A 20,979-nucleotide genomic window follows, 5' to 3' on the forward strand; every position below is an offset into this window, starting at 1 on the left:
ATCAAGAGACGTGGGGAAGATAAGCCTTTGATGAGAAGGTACAACGATTGTATCTATAAATAGTATCATACATTACTTAATGCCTGTGTTACTATAAATAGTATCATGCATTACTTAATGTATGTGTTACTATAAATAGTATCATGCATTACTTAATGTTTGTGTTACTATAAATAGTATCATGCATTACTTAATGTCTGTGTTACTATAAATAGTATCATGCATTACTTAATGTCTGTGTATCTATAAATAGTATCATGCATTACTTAATGTATGTGTATCTATAAATAGTGTCAATCACTCATTGATTTGATGAGTTATCTAAAAGTGATAGAAGAATTATGTATTATGTACATTTCTTGTCATATATTCTTGACAGGTTGACATATTCTCATTTGGTATGCTCTTGTTTGAGCTGATAACTGGCCAGAGACCGTTTGAGTCAATGTCTACCGGCCAGGAGGTCAATAGGGCCGTTATACAGCGAGAGAGACCTCAAGTATCTGAAGGTAACATGGAGCCATCCTTCCCTGGGATGATAGAGCTAATGGAGGACTGCTGGAGACACCTTGCAGCTGATAGACCAACTGCTGATGAAGTAAGTAATAGAAACCTTTTAGTACATGTGTAGAATGAATTTAGTGATTCATTTATTTGAAATGTGTTTATGTATTAGTGTATATTTTGGTATTATTATGCTGCTATATGAAGTAAAGTACTATATATAATTTAATTCTTCTTCTTATTATTATTATTATTTAGGTTGTTCAAAGGATATCAGCTCCAGGTTTCCTGTGTCGTCGTCACACTGTCTCAAGAGTCCAGCAGCATCCTCTACAGAAGATAGACACCATATACTGCCAACCAGTCATCAATGAATCAGTCTGTGAAAACACTCAATACCTTCTGTGGACCTGGTCAAGACAAGACACTGAAAGGAACTTTAGTTTATTTAATGTTGCTAAAGGTAGGAATCGTCACGACTTTAAAATAATTATACTGTAATTTTGGAGAAAGAACTTTGTGTTTTGATAGCTGCTTACCAAAATAAATCAAGCAATTTTAAGCCATTATGCACATGCTCAATGGCACATGGCCACAAATTCACCAAATTAAAATTTGCTAATTACCAAAATTTAGCACTTCTGTCAGAATTTCACCAAGACTTATATTTATTTATTTACAATTTTTGTTCTTGTTCTTATAGGAATGTTTACATTACCTGAAAAGCCTTCTGCAGGTGGGCGTGTGTTTGCAATGGCTACCACTGGAGAGGTAGAGAGACGTCTTTGGGTAGCAACATCTGTCGCTAGGAACTTTCCAGTAAATTAATGATTAACTTGTAAAATACATTAAATGTAATCAGCTCAAACTCTTTGGCCAAATTTCACCAAAAATCACTAGGAGAGAATTTTCCATTTTTATAATTTTTTCAGATGCATATATATGTTCTTATGTTGTGTAGCAAGTTTAAGCTGATTCTGATCAAATTTGGATTTTTTATGAATTTTTTAATTTGCTCAAAAATGGGACCAAAGTCCCTGTACTATAGTACAGGGTCGTTGGCCAAATTTTGCCAAAAATGACTAGGAGAGAGTTTTCCATTTTTATAATTTTTTCTGATACATATACATGTTCTTATGTTGCATAGCAAGTTTGAGCTGATTCTGATCAAAATTGGATTTTTTACGAATTTTTAAAGTTACTCAAAAACTAAGCCAATTAAACTCCCTGTTACCTTAACATAAAGGCATATACAATAACAGAGCTTAGTTTTTATGAAAAATAGCCATCATTATAATATGCATCATGCATGTACATGATATGACAATACTTCTTTGTGTGAATAGGATTTTGAGATACAAGTGTTCAGTTACAAGAATGCAGTGGAGCCCCCAGTCTACTTATGGTCATTCATTGTGAGAGACTCTGTACTAGACATGACAACTGTTGTTGAAGGAGGAAGAGTAAGTACATCACTAAATAACATAATGATATACCGAAGTACTTCTTACATATATACATGTAATATACTGCTGCATAGGGTCAAGGATATATGTAGTTTTTTATGCATGAATGTCTAAGAAACCTACTGTAAACCCAAATAATCTAACGAGCCTTATGTTTAATGTTTTTGCAATGGTGGGTATATATTACAATGTAATTTTAACCATTATGCAAATAGTTAAAGTAGTTAAAATTAATTGATAATAATTATTAATAGCTACAGTGTTAATACTATCTTTTTCTTCGTTGTACAGGTCAAACGTGTTTTTGCGTCACTTGCTAACGGAACTATATGCGTATTCTCTCGTGTTAGCATCAGCTCACCCCAGCCATCAGAAGTAGGAGATGCTCAGGTGATACCCGAAGCCTGTGTACTGAAATGCGAAGACGACAAATACAGGACAGAAGCCGAGGACTGGGGCCAACCCCTCATCCTCACTCTCTCCGAGGCAGCAAAAGGAATGTCCATTAAATACATGACGTTTGTCGGGAAGGATTTCCTCTGGTGCGGGTGTGGCAATAGCATATCAGTCATCAATGTGGTCGAGATGAAAGTTGTAACGTCAATACCGGTTTTCACGAGACGAGCTCAGCTTATCAACGAGTTGGTCTCTGACGGTAACAAGGTGTGGGGTATAGGGCGACAGCTGGCTAATGTCATAGAATGGGACGCTAAGACTTATACCATTAACTGCGTCTTTGATTGCAGTCGTGTCGACCCGACCGGGAATATACTTATCGGCGTTCCATCAATAGAGGAATTCATACTGCCTGATAGCATGATCAGTACTATACCTAAAGACTCCGAGAGAAAGAGTCCCTCAGGATCACCGCAAGACCAACTAGAGAGCAGCACCTCTTCCTTTACCAGCGGGAGCCCACACAATGACTCCGGCTTTGAAGTATCCAACGAACCCGAGAATCCTTCCAAGATGCCGTACGCAACGTACAATGCTCGCTTCTCTCGTAGGACCCTCCGAGGCATCAAGCCACGAGAGAGAACCCACAACATGTCAAAGCAGGAAGGACGAGGCATTTTTGCCCCTAGACCCGAGTTTGATGCACTACAAAAGGCTAAGATGCGCTCTATACTTCGCCAGCAAGGAGCAACACGAGTCACGTCCCTACTTCTCGTCCATGATACCCTCTGGATAGCACGTGGTATGGGTGACGTGCTGGTAGTGGATATCAGTGGAGGCAAGAATCACGGGATGGCCATTGCAAGGCTGGCCACGGAGGACAGCAGTAAGTATGGTAATCGCTCCAATCACAAGCTCTGTCTCGTTGGTAATGAGTTTGTTGTTTCGTCGCAATGGCTGGAGCCGCTTGACATGCCCCGACCTCGTGCTCAAACCGATGCTGGGATTTTCGGTGATCAAGTGGACGCCATAGCTCACCAGCAGCTGACAGTGTGGGGTGCTTGGAGCAACGAGGTCATTTGTGCTCAGGCTCAGCAGGTTTCTGATATGATAGAGTTGGATTATCAAGCTAGCAGTGGCTATGAGAGTTAATGTTTGAATTACTAAAATAAATAATAGCGTGACATTAAATAACTAATCCCTTTATACACGTCTAGTCTTGACAATTATTGTTTTAATTTTTGGAATACTCTTCATGATAAAAAGTGAATTATTTTTTGGTTCGTTTTTGTTCTTTGTTTATTTTGAAATAAAACTCTATTAGTATAGAGAGGTCTTATTAGTGAGACGTTCATTTTGGTAACTGTGGCAGAAAATTGGTGAAAATAATTTTAAATAAGGAATAAAGTGACATAACAATTACAACAGCAATAATAACAATAAGTTAATAATAAATCTGTTTCTGACACCTTGTTTTTTTTCATACCAAAAGGTTAAAACAAGTTTCAGTAAACAAGATAGTGATTTATACAATAATAATAATAATAATAAAATAATAATAATAATAGTATTTATTAGTAATATGTGGAGTCATATTGTACAACCATCTTTTTCAAGTGCTCTAGTTTGTAGTGAAGATTTAAAAGAAGAGACTTCTGATTTTGATAGTTCACATCCTAAAACAAAAATTCACAAATAAAAATAATAAAAATAACTCCCAAGAGGATACTGTGGGGAATCTGATGTGTAAAATTTTAGCAAATTGTTTTATCTTTAAAAAGATTTGGTGGATTTTGGCATAATTTATTAACGTACTTGTTGTATCTCTAATAATTTATTTTTAATCTTTGATTTGACTTCCTAGATAATAGAAAATAAATAAAATAAATACAGAAATACATAAATTATAAAAAGAGAGAGGGAGAGATTGAAATGCTGCTGCTGCTAACTTTTGCCTGTGAAGACATTTCTGGTAAGGACTGTAAATGATTTGATAGTTCAATGACTGAACTGTGTGCTTCATCAATTGTCTTTTTGAGATAAAGATACTCCTCATATTTCTAAAAAGAAATAATTAATGTATACAATTAAAATAGTATAATAGTATATTATAATAGTATAATAAAATAATATTAATATCAATAATAGTATAATAGTATAGTCTGCATCATGGTACCTCATTAAAAAATTTCTTGTACTTTGCTCTTTGCTCAGAGTCAGTGATAGGAGGAAATTGCCTAAAAGTGAGGAACAATCAAAAAATGTAATTATATAAATTAGAGGTGATTTCAGATCCATGTAGCAAAAGGGCTTTAATATTTTTTAAAAGTGTAATAAGAACTTGAGATGATCTTAGAGCTTTTTTTTGGAAAAAAAAACCATGGGTTTTTCCATGCTTTTCTTCAAAATTTGCTGGTTTTAAAAAAGTGCTCATAACTTCAGAATTTGAGTTTGGAATCACCTCAACAGCATAAGGACATCAATATGTATCAAAAAATTTGATAAAAATTTGGGGTAATTTTGGAGCCATTTTTTGAAAAAAACCATGGGCTATAGCCTTGGGTGTTTTTCGAAATTTGCTAGTTGGCCTCGCCCAGCTTTGCGTAGGCGAGGACTAGGTACTCGGTTTGTCTGTCTGTGTTTCATTCATTCATTCATTCTGTGTGCTAGATTTTGTCTTTGAGAATGTATATCTTTACAATCGTGTGCTCTAAACCTGTGAGAGCTTCTCTTCTGTTAGGAAAAGTCTTGCTTTACTGCTTCGATATATTTCAAGAACAGCTCTAGGTAATACAAGCTTTTTAACTCACGAGAAAATGCCCAGCAATAGCGGTAGTACTCTGGATGTAAATGAGACTCTTTCCCAGTAGATCAAGACTATTAATTTATTTAATATGTGTAGGACTCTTTAAATCTTCCTTTTTGGTGAGTTATAGCTACTCGAATTTCATCCCGAGTAAAGTGCTGTAGCAGTAGTTCGCTAGTCCATGGCTAGTCTAAGGATCCTAAACTCTCTTAAGTCACTCAATCTATCTAGGCAACAGTATTTGTGCCATTATAACATCATATAGCACTTAGAAGAAGAGAAAAAAACGTGAAGCTTCCCTCTCACATGGTCTTGCTGCATTAATGCCACGCCTCCAAGCAGGACCAAGCTGGGAGTTGGCCCTGCAGCTTGCCAGTTCTGCAAGCATGCAAGAGCTAGTGTAACTGCAGCTAGGAAGCTAGCTGTTATGATAATCCCTTGGCCTCAAAAGCACAATTTCTAATTTTTTTGCATAGCATGTTTTTGATAGATTGTGGCCACAACAATAGCTGTGGTTATGAAACCCATGATGTTTTTAAAATGAGAGTGCAATAAGTATAAATATACTGTATAAATAAGTGATAAATCTTGAGATGCTAATGGGAATTTATGAACACGTTTTACCAATTTTTGGGATTCTAGAGTCCCATCATACTTTTCACACTTGCTTAGTCCAGGCTGTCAGCACTTTTGATCTATATCATTTAAATGTACTGGCTTAGGCTAGCTAAGCATAACACATCCCAAGCAGCTTTAGGGGCGAGGCCACGCACCTTTGGTGTCTCGTTTTTAAAAAGTGCTCATAACTCCAGAATTTGAGCTTGGAATTGGCTCAAACTTTCTACACAGCATAAGGACATCAATATGCATCAGAAAATTTAATAAAAATTTGGGGTGATTTTGGAGCCTTTTTTTGGAAAAACTATGGGCTATAGCCTTGGGCATTTTCCGAAATTTGCTATTTTTTAAAAAGTGCTCATAACTCCAGAATTTGAGCTCGGAATCGCCTCAAACTTTTAAAACCGCATAAGGACATCAATATGTATCAGAAAATTTGACAAAAATTTGGGGTGATTTCGGAGCCATTTTTTGAAAAAAACCATGGGCTATAGCCTTGGGTGTTTTTCGAAATTAGCTAGTTTTTAAAAAGTGCTCATAACTCCAGAATTTGAGCTCGGAATCACCTCAAACTTTTTACACAGCATAAGGACATCAATATGTATCAAAAATTTGATAAAAATTTGGGGTGATTTCGGAGTCATTTTTTTGAAAAAACCATGGGCTATATTATAGCCTTGGGTGTTTTCCGAAATTTGCTAGTTTTTAAAAAGTGCTCACAACTCCAGAATTTGAGTTCGGAATTGGCTCAAACTTTCTACACAACATAAGTACATCAATATGTATCAGAAAATTTTATAAAAATTTGAGGTGATTTTGGAGCCATTTTTTTGAAAAAACCATGGGCTATAGCCTTGGGTGTTTTTTGAAATTCACCAGTTTTTAAAAAGTGCTTATAACTCCAGAATTTGAACTTGGAATTGGCTCAAACTTTTTACACAACATAAGGACATCAATATGTATCAGAAAAATGAACATCATATTGTGTGGATGTACACTGTCACATACTTTGTAAAGTCTTGAGCTGAACAATTTCCAAAAGTATTTGCTGCATCTAGTTTAGTACTACTGGTATCTTGATGATTAATAATATGCACATTATGATCTTGTGTAACAGATGAATGATCTGTAGTAGAGTGTATAAGGGTGAGAGAGAGGGGGAGAGAGAGAGAGAGTGGATGACAAAAATAAAAAAGAATAATAAAGTTTACCACACAACAGTCAACAAGAAAAACAAACTGACCTTTCCTGTCATGTTTATGCTTCTTCTTCTTCTTATGTTTATGACTACCACTCCCCTTGCTACCAGACACAGAGAAAAGAGGAGTGGGATCTTGAGGTGCAGCAGAAATTGGATCAGAATGAGAACTACCTCCATACCCACCAGCACTGGAATGAGAACCAACTCCACTGGACACTATCAACCCAGCACTGCTACCAACATCAGAACTTGTTTCGAGAACTGGTTTATCCGGTTCGCTAGTCTTTATAAACTTCTCTGCCACCTTTGGTTTGCCACTCATGAAACTCCCTTCATCTTTACTAGTGAGACTGGTAGTTGTGAAGCTACTCTGCTCTGATGGTATGGTAACGCTCCCTGTACTTAAGACTGCACTGCTGCTGCTGCTGGTGATGATAGCTGGCCCACTTGTACTGGAAAACTGGTTCAGTTTGCTCCTTTTACTAACAAACTGACTGGATGAGTCTTCGTGTGGTCTCTATAAAAAAAAGATGATTATAATCATTCCTATTCCTACATACAATTCAATTTTAATTAAACAGTTGTTATTTTTTTACTCTTTAGCAGAAAGGATCCAAAGAATAACCTGATAATAAGTGCATATTATCTATACTAAAGAAACAACTCATGACATATGTGCTTGTACATGTACATGTAGATGTATTTATACTAGAAATGCTCCTCGAACTTGCTTACTTTATAGCCAGGGACTACACTTGTTGAGTTGTTTGTGCTTGAAGGCTGTCGGATAACAGTTAGCTTTCTATAAACATTTGTACATATAATACGTTAAATAAACAATTGAACAATAACAGAGAGAAAGAGGGGGACAAAGGGAGAGAGAGAAAGGGGGAGAGAGAGAGAACAAAAGACAGCAATCAAAGGAAGGAACAAAAGCTATCTGTTAACAACCTTTTAACAAGCGTTCTCTCCGCTTCGCTATAAAATGGCCAATTGTCAACATCCAGTTCAGAATACAGGGAGGATTTCAAATGATGCACAGATCCATCATGTAGTTCAGAGACCTTCAGAAATGGACTTACGTGTAATGCGACGTTTAATAGGACAAAGACTCACTTCATTTAAAACTGATTCAAAATTTGTTAGCGAGTTTTCGCCTCTTTTAGTGGCTGCAATGGAAGGAAATGACAAATCATAACACCACATAGTTACATTGTGTTTCATTAGCTAGCAGCAGCAAGTATGATAAAACTATTTCTCCTCATGCTATCCCAAAATTTGTTCTTGGAAAGAATTATTGCAAAACATAAGTTTATGTAAGAAAATACACAGACATAATCATTAACTGATGCCCTGATATGATTGTAGAAAAATGAGCTTAGCTATACTAAGAGTACACAATACATAATTGTGACCATAATTGACAAAAGGTACCTTATGGTGGATTTTTAAATTCATCATTATAATGAAAAATATCAACCTGTGAGTGCTCTGTTAGACAACCATTGTTTCTAAATGTTACATAGTAACTTTTTGCATCCTCTGGAGTAAATGGAGCTTAGGAAGTTAGATTTTTAAGGCTTTAAAGATCAAATTTCCTATCCGCCATAAGGTACCTTTTGTCAATTATGGTCACAATTTATGTATTATGTACTCTTGGCTATACTGATCAGTCCCAAAACAAAAGACCTTTCATGGCACCAGTGGATTTGTATTATTTTGTAGTATGGAGGTACAACTTAAGAGTAACAAACCAAAGCCACAGTTTCATTAGCCACTATAATTGCTGGCACAAAGTGTATCATTACCTTTCTTTAGTTTAGCTAAAATGTCAGTCCTTTTCATTGACTTTATGGCCAGTAAGTACATTATTCTTTCTCTATTAGAATGAGAGAGGGGGAGTGGGAGAGGAAAGAAAAGAGAAAGAGAGAGAGAGAGAGGAAGTGGGATAAGATGGGAAAAATAAACAGAAACTAAAAGAGAGTGGGTGGATGGTGTAATGCATCAATGATGATAATGCATTGTTCTTTGTATATCATGTACACGTGATTTCACCTCAAAGTCCTAGGAGCTCGTGATGAAGGTGAGGAATGCTTAGGATCAGTCCCTGAAGCTTTACCAGTTAATGGCTTCATTGGTCTAGACACAACACTGCTACCAACAATCTTTGACTTATTAGACACTACATGAGTGTCCATGTGAAGAGAGAAAGGGGAAAGAGTGAGAGGGAGGAACAAAGAGAGAGAGAAAGAGAGAGAGAGAGGAAGAAAAGAGAAGGAGGGAGGGAGGAAAGAGAGAAAGAGGGTAGGGAGAAAGAGGCAATGAAATGATGTACATGTACATGTGTAGATGGATAAAAGAAGAAAGGATAACATCATACCTTTAGGTATATTGATCTCTTTGGCCCTATACATGTACATACTCAATAATCATACACCAGTCAATGACTTCTTACCTCACTCCCTGTCTCTCCTTCTCCAATTCTGTGGCTCTCTTTTTCGTAGCCTCGTAAACCTCGTCCGTTGCCTTTACAGTCAACTTGTGTTCCACTAGGCCCATCCAGGACACCTAAGAATGTAAAGCATTCCTTTTGTAAAGAGACACTTTTAGTAATTCTATACACCTCTACAGTAAACAATGGAGTATAAATCAAACAGCTGTTAGACTATATCAAAACTGTCTAGCCATCCTCCAATATTTCATTCTTATAACAATTGCTCTATTATCATCATCTTTTCATTTGTCCCCTCCCCTCTCTCTTCATCTTTCTTTCATTTCATAGGATACAAATGTCTTAAATTCCTGCACTTCTCTCACTCATATTGATCTTTCTGATAACTTGTATGTGCATCATTCTCCTCTCCCTCCCTCTCTCTCTCCCATCTCTCTCTCTCTCTCAATTCTCCCTCATAGTCACTTTCTCTCAGATTATATTCCATAGTAGTGTAGCCAGTATAGAGTACACATGTACTATTACTGGCTACCCCAGCAATACTTTTCTTATTAAAAGGTACTTACCACTGATTGTTTCTTTTCCACTAAATTCTGATGAAGACACTTTAGCTTCCCGTGAGTTTCAACCTTATCCAAACGAGCAGTTGAGAACTGGAACTTGTGGAGTCCCTCACTCGTTGATGGCATAGTTAAATGCTGTAAGATAGAAAGAGAGAGGTACCAAAATTACAATAATAGCTGGAAGTATTTGCGCCTGTTATTTTGTGCTAATAGAATTGCTGCAGAATTTAATTTTGCTGGTGTAGGCATGAGCTGTTCATACGGTCATTAATCATTAATACTTTACAGAATTAAATTGTTCCTTTCTATAATAAATAACAAACTGCAAAATTAAATTCCAGTAAATATTTTACAGTTATACGGTAGACAGAGATAGCAAACAGAGCTATTGGGCAAATTAGATTAACAATAACTATTTCTGATGACTTATAGCTATAACAATAGCATAACGGTCATAATAATGTCAACAATTGAAGATGCACCTGGAACAAACAAAATAGCTATAACGTACACATGTACATGTACATGTACTTACTCCGCCATTTTCTGTGAACCACAGTGAGAAGAAAGCTCCCTAGAAATAAAAGAATATATATTATAGATGTAATTTATTCAAGTAAGCAAGCTATAATAAAGAATGCATTTTCTAATTTCACTAATCAATATTATCAATATGAAATTTAATACAAGAATTTCGTTAAAAAAATAATTAAAATATGAGGTAAAATGATATCAATTTTTTTATTAGCATAAAAATTATAAATTTCAGTGTAGAGTAGAATGTTACTAGATACACTATCTCTTTACCTTGTTACTAGTAATGAGGCCGTCGATTGCTTTAGCGCATGATTCTGTAAGTTTAACGTGTATAAGACAACGTCCCTCAGAGACAGCAGGGGTGAGTGGATACTCTACGCCTTCATCGAGGACAGAGAGATTGAGGGAGGCCTGCTGTGCCATTTATAATAACAACACTAGTAAATAATTCATTTTATATAATAATGATAATCATGAGCAGATTTTTACAGGCTACAATACTTAGATTTATTGACTAGGCAAGCAGTAAGCAGTTAAGCCGGGAATGACAATAAAGAAAATCGTGTGAGTGACTAAAGTATTAAGGAACACACCATTCGACAAGACTAGATCTTCTGCTTCATTCCATTCCCATCACTGCTGTCCCTCCTGACCTTTTCCTTGTGGTGGGTACGGCTCTGCTAGGTGTGGCTACCTCTCCTACAAGTTCTTGATGATATTCATTAGCGTGTTTTGAGAAGATGTTAAGGAGCTAGGCGCTAGGCGTTCACAACCAGCCCCACCCAAAGTGTAAGGAGAGAAGCAGCAATGAAGCAGCTACCAGCACTGGTTTTCCTCCTACTGGCAGTAGCGGCTATGTCTCAGAATAGCACAAACGACACTGATACAGAAGAAATGTTAAGCGTATCGTCTTCTTTAGACTTTGAGATGTTAACGTCAATGCTGCCAGAATCTATTGAGCCAACATCTATGATAAACATGTCATCTTCAGTAGCAGATCTAGATCAAACAGATACTCCTCAAAATGTCACTCAAATCGACCAGTCCAGTTCTATTGCGTACAGCTCAGATATAATGTCAATGGCAATTACAGATACGACACCCAAGACCTCATCGGCCATCCAATCATTACCTCCATCTGATCCAAGCATGCCTCCATCACAAAGCATGTATCTTTCTCAAAACATGTATTCTTCTCAAGGAATGTCTTCTTTAGAAACCATGTACGTGTCTCCTTCTCAAGGCATGCCTCCTTCACAAAGCTCTATTAGCTCTATCAATACATCATCAGTGTCTTCACTACTAAGTACCATTCCAGCAGCAGCAACCAGTACTCCAACATTAACACCATCACCTACTGAATCTTTGACCTCATCTTCCATGTACTTACCCACAAGTGATGACATATTCGACTTTTTTTCAAGTAGCGATGATGGTGCTGTGATCCCAACACCATCCTCAGCACATTCTACAACTTCAAAAGTAGTTTCACAATCCTCTTCTAGCTCTCTCTCGGTAACATCTGCTACAATAAATTCCACACAATCAGTTACGCTATCTTCTTCTTCGGTGTCTAGCTCTCTTTCAGTGACATCTGCTACAATAATGTCTACACAATCGTCAGTCTCTTCAGAGTCATTGGGTGTTTCTCCACCTATACCAACCTCAACTCCAACAGAGTCTAGTACAGGAATACCAGTTGTTGTATGGGCCCCTGTTGGAGCTGGGCTAGGACTGCTAGTCATTGCACTAGTTGCTTGCATGGTAACAACATAAATAATTTGTGCATGAATTTCAACCTTTGCAATATTCCATCTTTAGGTTATTGTGGGTCTGGTTGTTCTTCTTAGAAGGAGAAAGAGAACAAAAGACAAGAAGAAGCCTCGGAATTACTGGGAGAGTATTCATACGAACCGTCACCTTGGGTCTGCTGCCAATGTAACAATGGGACACATAGCACCACTACCACGCCCTAACCAAGTCTCACGCACCAGCTTAGTATCAAGAGGACACGTATGTTGTTATTATTACTATTATAGTCATCATTATTGTTATTATACTTGCCTACACTTTATGTAGGCGAGCACTAAGTGGCAAGTGCTCATTGTGTTTGATTGCCACTCATTTATTATTGTTGTTGTTGTTGTTGTCATTATTACCATTTTTTGTAGTATCAACTTGACCATCTATCAAAGCCAATGTCTGTAACAGAGCTAGAGCATTGCCTTCGTTATTATGGAAGTTTACATGACCAATACATGGTATGGCTGGAATTGGAAGTCCCATTGTGTATTTTATTACGTTTGTTTTATGCAGTCCATTCCTGCTAATATGACAAGCATGAATGAGATACCTAGTGGAGCCCAGGAAAAGAACCGCTACTGTGACGTGCTACCAAGTTTGTGACAATCACATGCAAAATTATATAGATGTTTCATGTAATTATTTGCAGACCCAAACAGTCGCGTTGTGCTCTTCCTCAAATTTGGTATAGCTAACTCGGACTATATCAATGCAAATTTCATAAGAGTAAGAATCAAATGTACTACATTTTGCATTAAATGTATTAGCAATAATACCCATTGCATTACTATACTGGTATTATTTTCATAACAGGGATACAGAGGACAGTCTAAAGCCTACATTGCAACCCAGGGCCCACTCCCCTTCACAATTGCTGACTTTTGGAGGATGGTATGGGAACAAAGAACAACTGTTATCATCATGACAACCGGTCTTGTTGAAAGAAACATGGTACAAAGTTTAAAAATGATTCATGATTTATGTTTAACGCCACTTAAAACTGCAAGGTTATTATTATGCACTTTGTGACAGGCAAAATGCAATCAGTACTGGCCTGATACTCATGGATATGGCGTGACTGAGACTTATGGTGACATTCAAGTGACAGTGAGAAAGAAAGTCAATCATAACGACTACACATTGACTACATTCCTAGTCCAACATTTAGAGGTAGAGCAGATAAATATAATAATAATAATAATAATAATAATAATAATAATAATAATAATAATAATAATAATAATAAATAATGCATCATGAAATTTTTATTTTTAGCGTCACGTAACGCGTGAAGTGATACACTACTGGTATACTAATTGGCCTGATATGGGTGTGCCTGATAATCCTTCATCTGTGGTTGATTTCTTACTGGAGACAAGGAGAAGCAGGGAGTCTTTTACAATGCCTGGACCAGCAGTAGTACACTGCAGGTAAGAAATAGGAGCATTTGTGTGAGGCAGGAAAATCCCCTCCTCTATTAATAATAAAAGCAGTACAAATGCACATGTACAGCATAACATTCTGTGCATTATTCATTAGCATTATTAGTTTCAATTTATGATTTCTCGCTTAAGAGAAATCCTGCATGAAACCAGTGACTAGATAATCATAAAAATTTATGCATTTTATTGCTTTATATAGTGCTGGTATCGGTCGGACAGGAGTGTTCATAGGAGCCGACATTGGTATGAGGGAGCTGGAAGAAACCCAAATGATTGATGTGCTTAGAATCGTTGCCAACATGAGGCAAGACAGAGGCGGGATGGTCCAAACTAAAGACCAGTATGTGTTCCTGCACAAGGTAATGCACTAAATGATGCAAGGATGTGGTTATAATTATCATGGAATAGATTCTCTATGAGTATGCAAAGAGGATCGGTTATGTTGTACCAAGGATACATGGAATGAATGACTTTGAAGAGGAAAGATATTCAGAGAATGATTTGGACGATCATATTGAAACAACAACCACGTTTGTTTGAGAGAAGACATGCTCTACTAACTTAACTTATATTCTTCTTTTTTGTTGTAACATACAAGTAGTGTCCAGCCACGTTTTGTATAGGCTTTATAATTCTTCCAATACGTGTATTATTTTATATTATTTTTATATTTAAGTGTTATATTTTAACCAATGAAGCAAGTCAGAGGCGGCAAGAATTGTGGACAAATGAGAAAAAGCTTATTATAGCAAGCAGGTGTAAAATTGCAAAAAATCTACTTCATCATAACTGACAAAGCAATTGCGATTTATTAAATTATTATCAATAAAGAATCATTAATCAACAAGAGAGAGTCAACGTCCTTCATCGTCTGTTATAGCCACTGCTCCCATGAACTGGTGGCTGGACAACTTGAAGATTAGGGATACTTCCAAAATCCTAACAAAAAATATGCAATCAGTACCAATAAAACACTAATACCAATAGTATTTACTCTTGCTAATACTAATACTACCAGATATAACATGCCTTTAGTTTCTGCCCACTTAAGAATACATCATAATACAATACTTTAGTACACATAGGTACAAAGTACTCTCCCTTAGGCAAAAAATCCCATACATAAAATTGCCAATAAAAATAACAGTAACCGTCAATCCACAAATGTATAAATCAAGGTATAAACCCATCCCACATACACAATGATGCTTACTGTCAATTTTAATTGTAAGCATTAGTACCATTTAAAGTTTTTGCTTACCAGAAACTTTAACATTTCCTTTGTATCTGGATCTACTTCTAATATCTCCTTCTCTAAAGCAGATACCTACGTAGGTAGGTAAAAAAATGGCGTTATTAATACTCAGTTCACATAAATGGCAGTCTCCTTACGTCGGGTACATAGTTATCTCTTCTCTCTCTTTCTTCCTCTTGGAGTTTGATAGAAATACCACGAACTGGTCCCTTTTGAATCCTCTTCATTAAATGGGTCACAAAACTAAACAACAACAATGAAAACAATTATCATTTTTAATTTGATTAATTATTCATTGTTGAAAGTCTTACCCAGCAATCTTGTTCCTCAGTCTCTTGGTGGGTATGATTGCAATTTCCTCACATACCCTCTTGTTTGTGTGAAAATCAAGAGTGAGGCGAGTATAGTATTTCTCTATTATTACACGAGAGGCTTTCTTTACAGTCTTGGTTCTCACTCGACCCTAAAATACAATAAATACCAATCAAAATGACTCACAAAAATATGTAAAATTAAAAAGCTAGAGAAGGATTACAGGTGATTTATAATGTCAAGTGACTCACCATTTTGATCCAACGTGGTACAGGTTTGGAAGAAACCACGCCTTCCGACACACCCACAATTACCCGCGTCCTTCAATTTTTTGAGATAATGGCTCGTGACTTATCGTGGTAAGCATGTCCTTCTCTGTTGCTATTTGAATGTATCAGTTAATGGGGATTGAGCTGGAGCCCGTGGACACGATGAACACTCTGTCTTTTTTAAAGGATCGCTCCTCTCAGCTGGAGCCGGCTGACTTGTACCCTCTCGACGACTTGACACAAATCGAGAGCAAAGACCAGACAAGCCTTCACCGTCACTTCCCTCACTTTCTGTCAGAGAGACTAGTAGACATTGGACAGTCTGATAAAGTTTTTGCTTCAGTTTGGCTCTCTGAGGATCTTTTTCTCCTTGGCACCAAGAGCAACCAAGTGAGAGCTTCTAATTACCTTTAAGCAGCTGCTGCATGTGCAGTGTTAAAGAATCATTCACAACATTTACTTGTTTTAAACTTATAACAATAGTTAGCTGTACACATACATGTACATGTACATCTATAGCCCAAAAATTACACTTTATTTTTTTAATTTCTAGTTGATGTTAGTCGATTTGTCTAATGGACAATTGTTTCAGCTCCCACTTCTTAAAAACAGCAGTACACCTGACTGTAGGGAGAATACCGGTATACACAGTATGCAAGTATCGTATGACAATCAGTATCTGGCAGCAGGTGGTGTCAATCCCCATGAACTGGCCATTTACAAGCTACCAGAATTGACTCCATATGCCTTGGGACAGGTAGCTACATTGTGTATGTACTGTACATGTGGATGAAATTGTAAATTTTTACATTTTACAAGATCCTTTATGTTCATACCTGCAAAGTGACTTGTGGCATGTACATTGTACAGTGTACTTGTAGTCTGTGTTGTTTTTATGATATCTAATGCTAGAGCTAAAAAGCCTTTTCTATTTATTTTTTGTGAACAATGGAGCTTGAAACATGTTTCATAAAGTTGAAATTTTTCAACTTTATGAAACATGTTTCAAACTTCATTGACTCCTCTATAAAAGATGTTTCATGTAACAAAGCTTCATGAAACAAGTTTCATGGTGTATAGTGACTTTTAAAGTCTGAAATGTATTGTATAGGGCCATACAGACTGGATATTTGATATGACTTGGATATCTGATGATGTAATTGTTACAGGTACACTTACATAATACATAATATAACGTGTTTACATGTCCGAGCAGGTTCTCGAGATTCAACAATGGCCGCATGGAAAGTCCCGGACCTGACTACCCTCCTAGTAGAGGAGAGGCTGTCTCTCTCGTCTCTCATGAATCCCTGGCCCATCGGTCATCCTCTGGCCGAGTCCGTCCCTAGCATTGACATGTTGTTTCATTTCTCTAATCACGTGACCCAGCGGGCGGTCTCTGGCAACAAAGTGAGAAGTCTCGTTTGTAACAGACGCATGCATGTAAGTTGACTCCTGCCACTCTCTATGGTGGTGGATAGTATTAATATAATGGTGGGCATTGAATCGCCATTGATGTACATGTACAGTACATGTACATGTATACAGGGCCGTAGCCAGGAACTTAAAACAGGAGGTTCGAAATTGCTGCGCGTGAAGCGCGCAGCGAAAATTTTGACAAAAATGGGCGTGGTCGGTAGGCGTGGTCTTAATTTACGCATCTCAGCCATGTGCTGACTCAGCTAAAATGGCTATCTGTGCTTCTCGCTGTTGCCAAAATGCTAATCCTGCTTTTGCAGTGCTGTTCTTCATGACAGGAGCTAATCTAAAACTTTTTTGCAGCTACAACAGGGGGTTCGTCCGAACCCCCCGAACCCCCCCTGGCTACGGGCCTGGTATACTGTACTTTTTGAGTCCTTTAGTTATTTAAAAGAGGTTTATAGGTACAGCATGCCTTACATAATTTTGTTGCATAGAGAATCAATCAATTATACATGTACATTGTACAATGTACATGTACACAGGTTTCCCCATTCCAAAGCAGTATGCTTCATTATAATGATAGCTAGGATACAGGTTTTGGGACAACTTTGAAAATTCATAGAAAATCCAATTTTGATCGAAATCAGCTCAAAATTACTACACAGCATAAAAACATGTACATGTATCAGGAAAAAATTATTAGAATGGAGAATTATCTCCTTGTCAATTTTGATGAAATTTGGCCAATGACCCTGTACTATAGTACAGGGACTTTGGCCCCATATTTGTGAAACTTAGAAAATTCATAAAAAATTCAATTTTGATCGGAATCAGCTCAAAATTTCTACACAGCATAAGAACATGTACATGTATCAGGAAAAATTATTAGAATGGAGAATTATCTCCTTGTCAATTTTGATGAAATTTGGCCAACGACCCTGTACTATAGTACAGGGACTTTGGCCCAATATTTGTGGAACTTAGAAAATTCATAAAAGTTCAATTTTGATTGGAATCAGTTCAAAATAATTATTTTCTACACAACATAAGAACATGTGTTATGATTATACTCTATTGCTTTAAAATTTGGAAAATCTAAAAATTGTCAGAATTCCTTTTTACATGGGTTACAACTTTATTGTCTTGTAGACCCTGGCATCACTTCAGACCAACATTTGTGACTGCTCTGTTCATTTCTGGGACACTCAAACATTTCGAGAGGTACAAAGTACATGTACATGTACTGTATATGTAGTGTTAATATGTTATTATTATGAATTAGCATGTACATGTACATGTAGTCACTGTACATGTATGTAATTATTACACTGTAGCTGGGATTCATCAACCTGTTTCATCGATATGAAAACGTCTGCCTTGAGATACAGCCTGAGCGTAATCTTTATGCCGTTGGGTCGAGATCTCATGTATCACTCATCGACTGGAGAACTAACAACTCAACAGTTGGTTCAATAAGATCCAAAGACCAAGACAATGGTGAGAACATAAACTTAGGTACATGTACATGTACATGTACTCTTGGTACATGTCGTAATGCATATTGCATTCAATAGTAATGTTATGGTGTATTGATTTTTGTGTTTGCTGTAGCTGTAGCATTCAATACATGCATGTAAATGTACATATACATTATACACTGTAGTCATGTCAGTCCTTGTGTCCATGTACAGCATATCTTATTTCATTTGTATGTACAATGTATCTATCTGTTGCAATACACTACATTATGTACTATGGCTATACATGTGTAGGTGTTAGGTCTCTGCAGTTTAATAATGATGTTCTCAGTGTTGGATCAGGTGCTGGGAGTGTTTCTTTTTATGATCTGAGAGCATCAAGTTATCCCTCATCACACTTCAACTCTCAGGAAATATACTCGCTAGACACCACTTGTGGATGGGTGGTAAGACAATCTTACTAAATATTACATGAACATGCATGTACATATAGCAAGTTATGTTTTAATAGGCTGTCATATTACAGGACACTGCCTGTAATTTCAATGATATTATTTTGACTTTTAAATATTTAAATGTACATGTACTTTTCCTTATTATTGCTCTATATTCAAAATTTATGTTGTTTTTAGAGAAAAGATGCAAACTATCAAGATTTCTTTAGCAACATGCCCCAGCCTCCTAATGCCATTTATACTCACAAATACAGTCCATCATACTCCAAAATGCTAGTATCTGGTGGCCCACTACCATTAGGACTCTATGGCAACTATTGCTCTGTTTGGTCATAGACTTTGCTACAATCTACAAGGCTCAATTTCATGATCACTTTTATTACTATCATCAGTAACTTATTTATTTAAATCTAGTCTAAAATCCACACTTTTGTGTCTATATTTATTATTATTATTATTATTATTATTAAACCTCTTTTATGTTAAGGCATGCAGTCCTATTCAGAATTGCAGTGTCTATTATAATTATGAACTGGGGGCAAGTTATTGAGAGAATATAAATCTTCCTGGGGAGTCATGGGAGATGGTTATTATTCTGAATGTATTAATTTTGTGACAGGATGAAGCATTAAATTATTTTTTGGGGGCTATAAAGTGACACAAGAGGGAGTACTGAATTTTTAACATACCTTAGGTGTAAATAAAACTTCCTGTTCACTATACTTAATATAAAATGCTATAACCACTGCACCAGTAATATTATATTTATTGCCTTCCTTTTGAATTACATTTTATGAAACTACAGAAAATAATGACCTAACTATTATTATTTCTAGTCACAAAACCATTATAATTCGTCTTTATAATGATCACAGTTTGACTTTCTCAGTGCTATACTCCCAAAGCTTTGTGCAATCTTCATCAATAAGAGCCAGCTTGTTAGGCTTTTTAACAGCACAATTAGACCAGTATTTGCCTGTAACACCTTCAGCTTCCTCTGACACTGCACAATGGAGTGTTGTTTGAGCCCCTTGCTTTGGAGTCTTTGTGAGAAACCACATTAGAGCATAGAATATAGGCTACAGAAAATAACAAAGCATGAAACACTTTACTCTATTAAAATAATTATATGTAATTCTTTTTCATCCATCTCTCTCTTTTCTTACAGCAAATATAATTTTCCAACCAGCAACCATGTGTCGTGTCAGATCGGTATTGATGGCACCAGGATGTAGTGAATAAGTAGATACACCAGTACCTTCCAGTCTCTTGGCCAGTTCCCTGCTGAACATAACGTTAGCAAGCTTGCTTCTTGTATAAGAACCAAATGATTTATAGCTACGAGACCACATCATGTCATCAAAATCAAGAGATCCATAATAGTGACCATCAGAGGAAACGGTTACAATACGAGATGGAGCTGATTCTTTGATACGGTCTAATAATAGATTAGTTAATAGAAAGTGTCCCAAGTGGTTGGTGCCAAACTGCAACTCAAACCCGTCCTTTGTGAGATAATATGGGCATAACATGACCCCAGCGTTATTGATGAGTATGTCAATGTGACTCTCTTCTTGAAGTACCTCTTCACTAAACCGACGTATAGAAGCAAGGGAAGCCAAATCAAGCTTCTTCAATATGACCTCCTCGCTCTTGCTGGCTGCCTTGATATCCCGCACAGCATCACTGCCTCTTTTCTCGTCTCTGCAAGCAACTATGACTCTAGCTCCTCTCTTAGCCAGATCAATGGCTGTTTCTTTACCAATCCCTGTATTGGCTCCTGTGATAATGACAGTCTTACCATCCAGACGTTTCTTGCTACGACAGGACCTCCCAATGACAAAGAAGTACCTGATAGCAGCCAAACCAACCACAGCAACACCAGAACAAAGAAGGGCTGTCCTCATAGTGGGGGTATTTAAGCTAGAGAGATTGAAAGAGAGACGAAAAACCATTTTGTCTTTTTGAGCTTAGGCACGCCCTTTTGCTGCGAAGACTAC

General features: G+C 36.9%; 6 protein-coding genes across 8 annotated transcripts in view; 3 read left to right on the forward strand and 3 right to left on the reverse strand.

Annotated features, from left to right (window-relative positions):
• The window catches only part of LOC100639233 (leucine-rich repeat serine/threonine-protein kinase 1-like), an 8,045-nt gene extending 4,349 nt beyond the window's left edge, over positions 1 to 3,696 (forward strand). The window contains exons 11-13 of the mRNA XM_019996801.1: positions 1,208 to 1,323; positions 1,851 to 1,967; positions 2,262 to 3,696. Of these exons, the coding sequence (XP_019852360.1) occupies positions 1,208 to 1,323; positions 1,851 to 1,967; positions 2,262 to 3,518 (1,490 nt within the window). The 3' untranslated portion in view covers positions 3,519 to 3,696. The remainder of the gene's footprint in view (positions 1 to 1,207; positions 1,324 to 1,850; positions 1,968 to 2,261) is intronic.
• A 24-nt stretch (positions 3,697 to 3,720) lies between these two features.
• LOC109582166 (RNA polymerase II elongation factor ELL2-like) lies at positions 3,721 to 11,240 on the reverse strand. 3 transcript variants are annotated; one of them, XM_019996804.1, is made up of 17 exons: positions 11,137 to 11,240; positions 10,814 to 10,954; positions 10,542 to 10,580; positions 10,010 to 10,141; positions 9,447 to 9,559; positions 9,372 to 9,397; positions 9,047 to 9,173; positions 8,800 to 8,870; positions 8,108 to 8,160; positions 7,943 to 8,055; positions 7,727 to 7,793; positions 7,034 to 7,508; positions 6,799 to 6,916; positions 4,543 to 4,603; positions 4,316 to 4,426; positions 4,182 to 4,226; positions 3,721 to 4,042 (listed from the first exon to the last, which is right to left on the reverse strand). In XM_019996804.1, the coding sequence occupies exons 1-17, from the start codon at positions 11,137 to 11,139 to the stop codon at positions 3,941 to 3,943; spliced, it is 1,797 nt and encodes a 598-aa protein (XP_019852363.1). In that variant the 5' UTR covers positions 11,140 to 11,240; the 3' UTR covers positions 3,721 to 3,940. The 3 variants fall into 3 exon arrangements, with proteins under 3 accessions (XP_019852363.1, XP_019852362.1, XP_019852361.1); XM_019996803.1 differs by having other exon boundaries at positions 10,814 to 10,957; positions 11,137 to 11,236; XM_019996802.1 differs by having other exon boundaries at positions 10,814 to 10,980; positions 11,137 to 11,230.
• A 58-nt stretch (positions 11,241 to 11,298) lies between these two features.
• Positions 11,299 to 14,485, forward strand: LOC100639360 (receptor-type tyrosine-protein phosphatase epsilon-like). Its single transcript, XM_011405795.2, has 10 exons — positions 11,299 to 12,307; positions 12,365 to 12,556; positions 12,715 to 12,804; positions 12,860 to 12,941; positions 12,996 to 13,072; positions 13,160 to 13,297; positions 13,379 to 13,516; positions 13,622 to 13,776; positions 13,988 to 14,147; positions 14,197 to 14,485. The coding sequence occupies exons 1-10, from the start codon at positions 11,351 to 11,353 to the stop codon at positions 14,326 to 14,328; spliced, it is 2,121 nt and encodes a 706-aa protein (XP_011404097.2). The 5' UTR covers positions 11,299 to 11,350; the 3' UTR covers positions 14,329 to 14,485.
• Positions 14,486 to 14,547: 62 nt separating this feature from the next.
• On the reverse strand, positions 14,548 to 15,655 carry LOC100636454 (40S ribosomal protein S17-like). The gene is made up of 5 exons (XM_003386760.3): positions 15,607 to 15,655; positions 15,355 to 15,506; positions 15,181 to 15,286; positions 15,050 to 15,115; positions 14,548 to 14,727 (listed from the first exon to the last, which is right to left on the reverse strand). The coding sequence occupies exons 1-5, from the start codon at positions 15,607 to 15,609 to the stop codon at positions 14,653 to 14,655; spliced, it is 402 nt and encodes a 133-aa protein (XP_003386808.1). The 5' UTR covers positions 15,610 to 15,655; the 3' UTR covers positions 14,548 to 14,652.
• Positions 15,656 to 15,678: 23 nt separating this feature from the next.
• On the forward strand, positions 15,679 to 19,499 carry LOC105312844 (DDB1- and CUL4-associated factor 12-like). The gene is made up of 8 exons (XM_019996805.1): positions 15,679 to 16,014; positions 16,178 to 16,381; positions 16,736 to 16,793; positions 16,841 to 17,067; positions 18,196 to 18,267; positions 18,381 to 18,543; positions 18,819 to 18,970; positions 19,157 to 19,499. Exons 1-8 carry the CDS (start codon positions 15,745 to 15,747, stop codon positions 19,313 to 19,315), a joined length of 1,305 nt encoding a protein of 434 aa, XP_019852364.1. The 5' UTR covers positions 15,679 to 15,744; the 3' UTR covers positions 19,316 to 19,499.
• Positions 19,500 to 19,752: 253 nt separating this feature from the next.
• Positions 19,753 to 20,973, reverse strand: LOC100637836 (retinol dehydrogenase 12-like). The gene is made up of 2 exons (XM_011405797.2): positions 20,146 to 20,973; positions 19,753 to 20,058 (listed from the first exon to the last, which is right to left on the reverse strand). Exons 1-2 carry the CDS (start codon positions 20,932 to 20,934, stop codon positions 19,849 to 19,851), a joined length of 999 nt encoding a protein of 332 aa, XP_011404099.1. The 5' UTR covers positions 20,935 to 20,973; the 3' UTR covers positions 19,753 to 19,848.
• Between the last annotated feature and the right edge of the window lie 6 nt (positions 20,974 to 20,979).

Source organism: Amphimedon queenslandica, unplaced genomic scaffold (genome assembly GCF_000090795.2).
Source record: "Amphimedon queenslandica unplaced genomic scaffold, v1.1 AMPQUscaffold_13398, whole genome shotgun sequence".
In the NCBI taxonomy this organism is placed as follows: Eukaryota; Metazoa; Porifera; class Demospongiae; order Haplosclerida; family Niphatidae; genus Amphimedon; species Amphimedon queenslandica.

Bases quoted from the DNA above. Each gene is read 5' to 3' on its own strand.
- LOC100639360 (XM_011405795.2), top strand. From the start codon at position 11,351: ATGAAGCAGCTACCAGCACTGGTTTTCCTCCTACTGGCAGTAGCGGCT. The intron at 12,942-12,995 runs GTTTGTGACAAT...AATTATTTGCAG, and splicing joins CTACTGTGACGTGCTACCAA to ACCCAAACAGTCGCGTTGTG. The intron at 13,777-13,987 runs GTAAGAAATAGG...TGCTTTATATAG, and splicing joins CCAGCAGTAGTACACTGCAG to TGCTGGTATCGGTCGGACAG.
- LOC105312844 (XM_019996805.1), top strand. From the start codon at position 15,745: ATGTATCAGTTAATGGGGATTGAGCTGGAGCCCGTGGACACGATGAAC. The intron at 18,544-18,818 runs GTGAGAACATAA...ATACATGTGTAG, and splicing joins ATCCAAAGACCAAGACAATG to GTGTTAGGTCTCTGCAGTTT. The intron at 18,971-19,156 runs GTAAGACAATCT...TGTTGTTTTTAG, and splicing joins ACACCACTTGTGGATGGGTG to AGAAAAGATGCAAACTATCA.
- LOC100637836 (XM_011405797.2), bottom strand. From the start codon at position 20,934: ATGGTTTTTCGTCTCTCTTTCAATCTCTCTAGCTTAAATACCCCCACT. The intron at 20,059-20,145 runs GTAAGAAAAGAG...TATTTTCTGTAG, and splicing joins GTTGGAAAATTATATTTGCT to CCTATATTCTATGCTCTAAT.
- LOC109582166 (XM_019996802.1), bottom strand. From the start codon at position 10,966: ATGGCACAGCAGGCCTCCCTCAATCTCTCTGTCCTCGATGAAGGCGTA. The intron at 9,174-9,371 runs GTATGATGTTAT...ACACTCATGTAG, and splicing joins AGAGATCAATATACCTAAAG to TGTCTAATAAGTCAAAGATT. The intron at 8,161-8,799 runs GTAATGATACAC...CTTCCATTGCAG, and splicing joins TTTAGCTAAACTAAAGAAAG to CCACTAAAAGAGGCGAAAAC.
- LOC100636454 (XM_003386760.3), bottom strand. The intron at 15,287-15,354 runs GTAAGACTTTCA...GTTGTTGTTTAG, and splicing joins CTGAGGAACAAGATTGCTGG to TTTTGTGACCCATTTAATGA. The intron at 15,116-15,180 runs GTAAGGAGACTG...CTACCTACGTAG, and splicing joins GAGATAACTATGTACCCGAC to GTATCTGCTTTAGAGAAGGA.